At 42.1% G+C, this 9,630-nt stretch overlaps 1 protein-coding gene across 1 annotated transcript; it reads left to right on the top strand.

Annotated features, from left to right (window-relative positions):
• The first annotated feature begins 6,138 nt into the window (after window positions 1-6,138).
• szl (sizzled) lies at window positions 6,139-7,584 on the top strand. Its single transcript, XM_030774838.1, has 4 exons — window positions 6,139-6,422; window positions 6,686-6,855; window positions 6,981-7,073; window positions 7,274-7,584. Exons 1-4 carry the CDS (start codon window positions 6,139-6,141, stop codon window positions 7,582-7,584), a joined length of 858 nt encoding a protein of 285 aa, XP_030630698.1.
• The last annotated feature ends 2,046 nt before the right edge of the window (window positions 7,585-9,630 follow it).

Here is a 9,630-nt window from a genome sequence, read left to right on the forward strand (position 1 = left end):
ATGTTTTCAGCCTTTCATCCATCTCCTCAAATGGACTGTTATACTGTGGCTCTAGTTTTTAATAAAATCTAAAAGCAATACCTGACGGTCAAAGATTTTCTCTTGTGCTTAATTCTCTGATAATGTTTCATTTCATTTCAGATTTTTCAAACCTCACATATGCTCTCTGAACATATTTGCCTATGCCTTTCATGTTAACCAAAATATTGCATCATTAACGAAAGCAACATTAACAAAAGCCTCACCTTCACACGTTCTTTGAAGATGTTTAGGGGTTAGTGTTGACTGAGCAAAATAATTAAAACAGTAATATTGCTCTCTGTCCAAATCTGGTGATGGAGTATGTTCCTGATGTTTGAAGTGTTCCTTTTCGGCTTAGTTTATTTTGTCTTGCTCTTATGTCAGCAGAGTGAGTCTGAGTGACAGGCTAGACCTACTCTCTTTTGATGCGGAACTAAAACTGTATTGAGGATCATTCCATGTTAAATCAACATTGCCTAATTTAATGTCAATAAAACCTTTTCGCAAATTTGAACCTGTGACTGATGCTTGTTTAGATATGAATCTAGGTAAATCACCGTGATTTCAGATGAAGGAGCTTGTCCAATGCTCTCATCCTGATGCAACACACATTATTTTACATTATCCATAGTAATCAAGATCATTTTGATGCTAGATTATTTTTCTATGGTTAACGAGATCATTTTGATGTTAGATCATTTTCTACAATTAACAAGATCATTTTGATGTTTGTTGACAAACATGCCTTTAAACATGCTAATAAACATGGATGTAAAATTAAATTTTAAACAGTCCCTTTTTTATTTGCGGTTTTGTACTTCTTCTGCCCTGTCCATTTGTTAACCTCATCTTATTTTACTAAGTGTACAGCCCTGTGTGTGTGCATCTCAAAAATACACACCACAGTTAAATCATTTTTAGTGTCATAATCGCATACTTTAGCAAAAATGTTTACAAACATGCCTCATTCTGAATTGAGGTATCAGATCTGAGCTCATTTTCTATCCCAGGTTTTTGGTAAACCAGCATTTTATCACTCTTATGTTTTCAAAATGTAGGTGATAATGTTGTATCATTTCCTCAGAGGGAAATTTGGATATTTGATATGTCATTTAGATGAATGTGTTTGACAGATTTCAGGACGTTGGACTGGATCTGCTGCTGCTTTTTTGATGTTTTTATTGTAGTTATTCTCACAAATAAAGACTGCATTTCAAAAGGAAAATTAGTTAATCGTTCCTTGGACTTTCAAACCCAGAGACTCATTCCAAGTCATTACATATGAGCTCAACATCAGCTGAGTAGGTCATTCGTCTGTCCATGTATTGTCTGTCTTTTGTCGGTCTGTGTGTGTATATCTGAATTTTGTCTGTCTGTGTATGTATATCTGACTTGGTAGCATCTCCTCAAAGTGAGAGCTAGAGAGCTGGAGGAACTTTTCCACAGTTCTTAGAACTATAAACTTAGAACTTGGAAAGTACCCCATTTTTCGCGTGTTCGCACCGCAGGAACTTAGAACGATCATACTTCTTAGAACGCCGTTTTGAGGGGCTTTTTTAGCTCCTACTTTAGGGTAGATACTTTCGCAGCGCAATAGAAAGCCTGTGACGTGGGCGTACAGCCATCGGTCCAGACGCAGATATACGATGATTGCAACCGCCATTTTTAAAGATCCGTGCAAAATATAAAGTCTTAGAACATATTACATTTAGTTTTTGATATTCATGTCTAAACATGTCTTAAAATGTCTGGAATTGTAGGAGGGGAGACATGGTTTTTGTTTTATTTTACCGGTATTTTATATCCCCCAACAACGACCATCTCTGCAACGTCCAATGTATATTTGTACATTGAAGAGGTAGGGTACGCTCCGCTTCGGTAGGTGCTTGTGTGTCGGCTTGTGTGGCTGTGATCCGCATTTTATCTTAAAATAAGAATGTGTTTATCCAGCTTACGATTTGAGGGCTGCGGCGGGGGGAAAAACACGATGCTGCCAGCAAGCGTCTGGCACAAGCGCTATGCTAGCACCCGAAAAGTACTATGCCCATCGAGTCATTCACTGCTACTGCGGTGGTAAATGCAGGGGGACATTTTTTGACCATTGGACTGGGTCTGTCGCAATACAGTTTTATTTTCGTTAATGAGAAGGCAGTTATATGTTATCTAATGTGCAGTCAATATTTCTGTCATTCAAATTGTTGGAAAATTATTACTCTCCTTTAAGCTAACCATAGTAACCATGATAAACAATGTAACCACAATGTATTCATTATTATAGGGGTGAATCAATGTAATCATTTATATTAAAAGTTATAACTATACAATCTTTTTTTATTACAAGAAATATCACGTTCTCTGTGTTCAAAAAGAAGAGGTCAGTGAGGCTCTTAAGGACTGCCTGTGAGATAAGGAAGGAGCCCCTGCCAGAGTGTTGTCATTAACAACGCAGGCAGATGGCGAAATGTTCAAGGTCTCATGGTACGTCTTAGCAGGGCAGTAACTATTGGTGACAACTTATGCTAGGACTAAAAGGAGCTAGAAAATAATGATGATAAGAGGAGTCTGTGAAGACAGGCTGGCCGAGGTGCCCTACATACAAAGAGACTAAGGAATGCGTATCTTTTTTAAGAAAACGTGTATAAAGGCCGGTGCTTTGTGAGATGGAGTCAGTCACTCCCCGGGACCTGACTCAGTTTGTTGTATGCCTTTTGAACTATACAATAAACTTACACTGCATCTGACTCATTGTTAGACTCCTGTTGTTTTGTCACAGAACAGGTGTCGTGTGGCGTTGGGACTCAGTCTCATTTGGCCCAGGCTGAGAATTTCACCCACAAAATTCAATAAACTCATTAATTGTGTATACTGTCTAGTTTGTCGATTTCTTTTGCCGCAGCAATGGTATTTTTTTTCCTTTTGTAGGTATTTAAAAGGTCTTAAAAGTCATTAAATTTGTACTCAAAAATGTGCTGCTATCCTGGTTAGCCGTAAACAACAGCTCTTAGCTGCTATACCGTCGGCCGGCTTACGTCACTTCAGCGTTCCTACTGGCGGTGCGAATGCAAACAGAAAAAAAGCCCTAGTACGTATGTAGTTCTAGGGGAAACTCCCTAGGGGGTAGTTCCTATCCAATGAGACCCTGGAACTGTTCGGTCCAAAAGCGCCTACTGGAGTCTGTGCTGAGGGTCTAATGCTGAGGGTCTAATGAGCATGGGGGCACCCTCAGCAGGACCCTAATTTGTGAAGAGGAGACAGCTTTTATCTGCATGTGCCGGGACAGTGGCTGGCTTTTGATCTGATAGTTAGTGGCCACAGAGTCACTTTAGCCTAATGGAATGTCTCACATCAAGGTGCTGGTGTGTCTGTCTCTCTTGGCTGTAGCTGTACTCTGCCTGACTGCAGTAAGCTGTATGTATCTGTTTACACCGCTGTAGCCTCGGGCTTCAAACCAGACCTGACAGCGTTCAGGTACCATCTCCATCAACCTTGAGTTTAGTGAAGGTTGAATTTGGTACTTCTTGGCAGCTGGGTATTTCTAAGATAAATAAAAGTCCTTGCTTATACATCTCTGAGTGCAGCTCTGATTGTTGATCCAGAGTGGTCTTGACAGTTTCTAAATAAAGATAAGAGAATGAAGGCTTTGACAGTGAGGTCTGATTGTTCCCTGACAGTGACGCAGCAGAGTGCGCATGGTCTGGAATGAGTGATGTTTACCAGGTGATCATTACACTACAGTAGATTTAGAGCTCTAGTGCAGATCATTTTTCACTAAGTATCTTGTTTTATGTGTGTTTCAGGGACAGCCCAGCAGAATTCTGAATTTATTTGAAACTCGGGCTTCATCAGCCGAATTTAAATCAGTAGAGCATAAGTGAGTTTGACAGGGATTGCCTGTGGTTTCAGGCATTGTTACTGTGTTGAGAGACAGGTGCCTTGGCTGTGTAAGCTCCTGGATACAAGTCACAACAATTAACTACACAAACACACATCTCTGCAGAGGGCAATTAACAGAAAAAGAAACAAATGCTGGGGGCACTATTGTGTTTGGGGTATGGGGTTGTAACTTAATGCATGTTCTTTATTGTTTCTCTCAATTGGTCTGTGTCTCTATTTGGCTGGTTAGTCCCCCTTGCTGACTGCTGTCTACCTTTAATTCAGAGCAGACTGGCTGGGACAGTAAAGGGGCCAATTGGAGCTGGGGCCGGGGCGGCAGAAATGGAGACTGATGGCTTTGGCCGGGCCCTGAAAAGCACTGACTGGCAGGCCAACTGCTCAGAGACTGAAGTAGCAGTAAGCAATCCAGAGTAGTTTTCCTACAGACAGCAACGTCTCAGGTCTCCAGGCTGGAGACGCCATGTGAGATACAGATCTACAGATTCTGGGCCTGAGACTAAGTGAGGGAAAGTTTGGGCAGACACCTGATTTTTAAGCTGCAGTAGGAGTTTTTAATTGCTCTCACTCCACCGCATGCCATGTGCCTGGTCTATGGGTTCATTGCATCCCATGTTCCCTGGTTAAGAATGGCGTAAAACTGAGGCACTGGTGTGATTATATATTGTAGCTGCTCTGTGGGTGACCTTCTTTGTAAAAGCACCTATATGTAGATGTTGTATTTATAGAAACTAAACCAAAATTAAAAATTGGAGTGGCCCTTGTATTCTTTCTAGTCATTTCCCATCCATGTAGGGTCTTTAGACTTCAGTTGGTGGCTTAAAGATGAAGGAATGACTAAAACTAACATTAGTAACTTAATACAATAGCCCGGTCTAGCTCTGGAAGTTGTGTACATAATCAGTAAAACAGTAGATAAATGGTAGGGTAACATGTATCATTTGAATATGAATGTGGCCTGTTATCAGATCAAAGCCTGGCTTGTGGACAGGTAGACAGGTCAGGCATCAGTAATGGGAGGTAAGCTGTGTGGAAAACTTAGGAAGTACTCAAATTAACATAGAGGAGACAAGGGAGGCACTGTCATCTTGGAGGAGACTGCCAGTCTGTCCACTCTGTCCCCAAGAGACTAGACGCATACTCTCTACTGATGAGCTCAGACTAACAGAAACTGAAATGGATAATGGCCATTCTTTGAATTTTACCTTTATGTGGGGGATGTAGCAACTTGTACACTAAGATGTAGCAGTTACATTAGAATATTATGTGCTTCAATAAGCAGAGTTCGTACAGGATGTTCATGCTATTTTAACACTGCGTGTGTGTGTACATACATACATACATACACACACACACACACACACACACACACATATATATATATATATATATATATATATATATATATATATATATATAATCATCATTCTATTCATATCATAGATCATACTCAGAACTGGGACATGTTCATATGGGAATCAGTTCATTAATTATTCTCAAAGTCAAAAAGCAGTTTGTCCTAATGCATATGCAATCCACTCATGTCACACATCAGAGGAGAAATTAAAAGAGGATGAATTACTTTTTTGTCCACACAGATGGTAAAAATATGTTTGTTTAAGTTGTTAGTATGCACCCTATGCATCGAGAGGGAAAAATACAGTATTACTGCACCTCAGCATTTTTAAGTTTTGTTGTTGTTGTCGTATTTATTTATTATTTTGGTCTCCTTCTGAATAAGAGTGATAAAGGGAGTGTGTCCTGGTGTAGATAGGCATAGTGATTTGTCAAAGTGAAAGACATGCATACGATTTTGGTCATATATTTGAGTAAGTCAACATATCCAATGAGCAGGTATAAGTATGTAATGCAATACAACATTGCTTATATGAGTTTCATCCATAATCTTTTTTCATACATCCACAAGGTGGGGGCAGATTCCAAATGAACAAAGCAGGGGTATTCTAAGCCTTTGTTTATTTAGTGCACTCCCACCCCCCACTTCACACATTGTCTGGGCCCTATTATCTCCTGCCTTACACGTTGTCTGCCCCTCTTTGATAGGCCATTGATAACAAGACCAGCTTGGACTGGCCTGGCTCTATATATAGTGGGCCTGCTACATTCCCACATTCCCTCAAACAGCAGCTTCTCTGCAGCACCATCCAGCACCCTCCTTCGCTTCCTCTCTCATTCTGTCTCACTCACACTCTTTTTTGGGAGACCATGCATTTCTTTCTTCATCTAGTCACTGTCATAGCAATCTTAACCCACTGCACAGCATTTGACCTGGGGCAGTCCACCCGCTGCGTTCCAATCCCACCTCAGATGAGCATGTGTCAGGATGTGGGTTATTCAGAAATGCGACTGCCAAATTTTCTGGGACACAGCAGTCTGGAGACAGAAGTGGTGCCCGGTTCGGAAGCCTGGCGCCCACTCCTGCAGACCGGCTGCCACCCTCAGGCCCAAGCTTTCCTCTGCTCACTCATTGCTCCTGTCTGCCTTGACACGTAAGTACCTCTTCTTGTTGCTGTTTTAACTGCTTATTTACATCTGTAACTTTGATTATTTTTCTGTTTTTCACCTTTTTGCTCTTTATTCCACATTTGTGCTTTTCCCTTGATTCTCTTGCCTATCTACAGTGAAGGATAAGTCTCTGGTACATATTTACATGTCTAATTTTTTCAGCCAAATTGGAACGAAAGAGCGGTTAATAACTGCTCCCTTTTTCTCCACTTTGTAACCATGGTCTGTTGTTCCATTATTTCTCTAGCTTTATCCAGCCGTGCCGTAGTCTGTGTGTAGCTGTACGGGACAGCTGCTCTCCAGTTCTGGCCTGTCAGGGACGGGCCTGGCCTGAAGCTCTGGACTGCAATCGCTTTCCTGCCCTAGAGGATATGTGTCTTACACCCCTTCCTAAACACAGGACCTACTCATCCAAAGGTTAATCAACCCTCTCTGTCTCTGCAGTGCACAATTAAATGTCAGTCTAGTGGGTTGTTGGAATCATTAGTATCTTTTCCATGTTCTGCATACTGGAGCTGACTATTGACTCATTTCTACCCCAGATGTGCCTCAGCCTGTGTGCCAAGCCTGCCCTCCAGTGGAGGAGTTTCCATCTCTGAAAACACTATCAGATGCTCTGTGCCTGAATGACTTTGGTAAGTCTTAGCATGTCCTGCTGTCTTAAACCTGAATGACTTTGGTAAGCCTTAGCATGCCCTGCTGTCTTAAACCTGAGATCATCTCATGCTGTCCATGTAGGAGCCTGTCATTAGTGACTTTAAACATTTCGGTGTGCCCTAATCAGATGAATGTTATTGCTGTGCTGTTGACACTCCTCATTATTCTTATGCTTCAGTGATCAAGGCAAAGTTGTCTCGTCGCCGCTTTACCTCGGCAGAGCCTGAGTTTGAGGTGGAGGGGCAGGTGGAGTTCATCAGGCGTGGTCCTCTTCTGCCCTACCACACACACAGCCTCTTGCAGCAGTGGCTACTCATCAATATTCGCTGTGCCCACAGCGTTGTGCGGCCTGGCCGTGCCCAGCTGTACCTGATCACAGGGGTGCTTCAGGGCGATGGCACCATCTCCCTTACCAACCTGTTCCCCTGGCACAAGAAGGACATCCACATCGCCGTGGCAACACGAAAATGGAAGCATCACAAGTGTTAAGCTAATGTGATTGAAAACTGAAAAGAAATAGATCTCTGGTGAGTTAGCATCCCTGTGACCTTAGAGAGGAGAGACACGGAGAGCAGTTAGACTGTTGGCTTGTTAGTTTGACCATGACTCAAACATATGGGCTGGTAAGGAGTTCTGACCTGGAGCTGGCTTCTCCAGTGATCTCCCGCTTCCCCTGCTCTGGTTACACCAGCACATGCATGTACAGCCCTTTGAGCAGTTGGAAATCCAGTGCACTCTGAATTTTGTACATAGAAAGTAAATGATTAGTAGAGTATTTTTTCTATCATATATTAGGATATTTATGTTTGTTTATGTTTGTAAAAAAATGATGTACCTGTACTAAATTAAACCATGTCCTATATTTTATTAGTTGTTCTTTGTGTCCAGTTGAATCCTGTTCATTTGAAGTCCCACAAGTATACACATGCATACACATGTGGAATTGGGGAATAGGACTCAGTGTTATTGGTAACAAATCTGATAAGAAAGCCAGACAGAGAGGAGACTCTCAGGCTGAGCAGTGCAGCAGAAGCCAAGTTTTTGACAACTTATCCATAAATTTAGTTTGATGCTGTTTATTAACGACCAAGACATCTCTAATAGTTTGACAGTCTCAACCACACTACCCTGTGGGCAGAAGACAGAAGCTTATGGTCCTCTTGAGTGTGGGTAACAGAATGAACTGATGGTAGGGAGCACAGGCAAGAAGATGAGAGTAAATATTTGCTGCTGTGTGGGGCTGTACAAAGACATGATATAGGATAGACACAGCCCTGGCATCAAGATATTTGTATGAAACAAATATTTAAATTTTATTTCTGTTAAATCACAAAATCAAACTTTTTGTGCCTTGAAATAAGAGGGGAAATTGAGGTGGCATAGCAAACTACAGCTGTGTGGTCCATCATGTTAATGAATGTCAGTGAGATCTGTGGCTGCTGGTCTGCGCAGGCGGCTGCCACGTGACTGACACTCCAGCAGTATACAGTGATGTTTTCCTCTGCACTCACCATGTATGAAGTCCCTCTCCCCTTTTCACTGTGTTTTTGGACATTTCACTTCTTTTTGTGCTCCCATTAGATGGCCAAATATGCAAATGTATCCACATGCCACGTTCTTCAACCTCAGCCCTGCCGCCTGAGATACCATAACTCAGGCCTGTGTATGTGTGTTCTGACAACCCAGTTCCTATCCACCACTTGAAACTCCAAGGCTTTGGTTCCATTTGGAAGTCCTGCTTAGTGGATTAATGGCCCTGGGAGAGAATAATCTGCTCATAAACTGAGTGGAAGTCTTCAGCAGAGGGGGGATTTCAAACAACTTTCATTATGTTCATTAAAACTGCCAACAAAGCAGAGGTACCCCATCATCTTCTCTCGTTTGTTATAAATGTCTTGGAATTCTGCAGAAGCCCTGGATTTGCTGAGCTGTCTGTATGGATCCTGGGTTGTTTCCAATAGGTTTGTGTGAGGTTAATGCTCATGAAGGCACTCAGCTTGGTTTTGGTGAGGCAAGGTTATCGTTTCCTTTCTGCAGCAGCGAGTGGGAAGATCAAGAAGATTTTGCTGGAAATTTTGGTCTGAACAGAAACAAGCCTTTTCTACCAAGATGTTCAGTTATGCTGTGTATAATCCTGTGGGAGGGGGGGGAGGATAAAACATGTATTAGATTTAAAAAAAATAACTGAGGTCACAAAGATTTCAACCTGTGTTAGCCTGCTACTATTTGCCACAGTGAGCTCTGTAAGGATGTGAAGGAGAAGGAGATGACTTTTGCTGTAGGGTTTACGGGGCTTGGCCTTTGCCTGTTACTGATGTCAGCCTCTTGATGAGGTGCTAACACAGCCCAGTGGGGGGAGCAGTCTACTCATGAAGGCAACTTTTCAGTAACCTCCAGAAAGCAAGCCTGGACTGTGTTGTGACTCAGAGCCCATTGGGGAACAGAGATGGGTTGGACAGGATGTCTGAATGTGTGGAGGGGGGTGCAGTGAGCAGCCAATGTCTGTCTCATAATAAAAGCATATTTTTTGTATCA

The sequence above is a fragment of the Chanos chanos genome, chromosome 5, assembly GCF_902362185.1.
Source record: "Chanos chanos chromosome 5, fChaCha1.1, whole genome shotgun sequence".
NCBI lineage: Eukaryota > Metazoa > Chordata > Actinopteri > Gonorynchiformes > Chanidae > Chanos > Chanos chanos.

What these genes read in the sequence shown, in the direction of transcription:
- szl (XM_030774838.1), top strand. Translation starts at nt 6,139, where the DNA reads ATGCATTTCTTTCTTCATCTAGTCACTGTCATAGCAATCTTAACCCAC. An exon ending in CAGGACCTACTCATCCAAAG is followed by an intron (nt 6,856 to 6,980) that starts GTTAATCAACCC and finishes TTTCTACCCCAG; the next exon opens with ATGTGCCTCAGCCTGTGTGC. An exon ending in TCTGTGCCTGAATGACTTTG is followed by an intron (nt 7,074 to 7,273) that starts GTAAGTCTTAGC and finishes CTTATGCTTCAG; the next exon opens with TGATCAAGGCAAAGTTGTCT.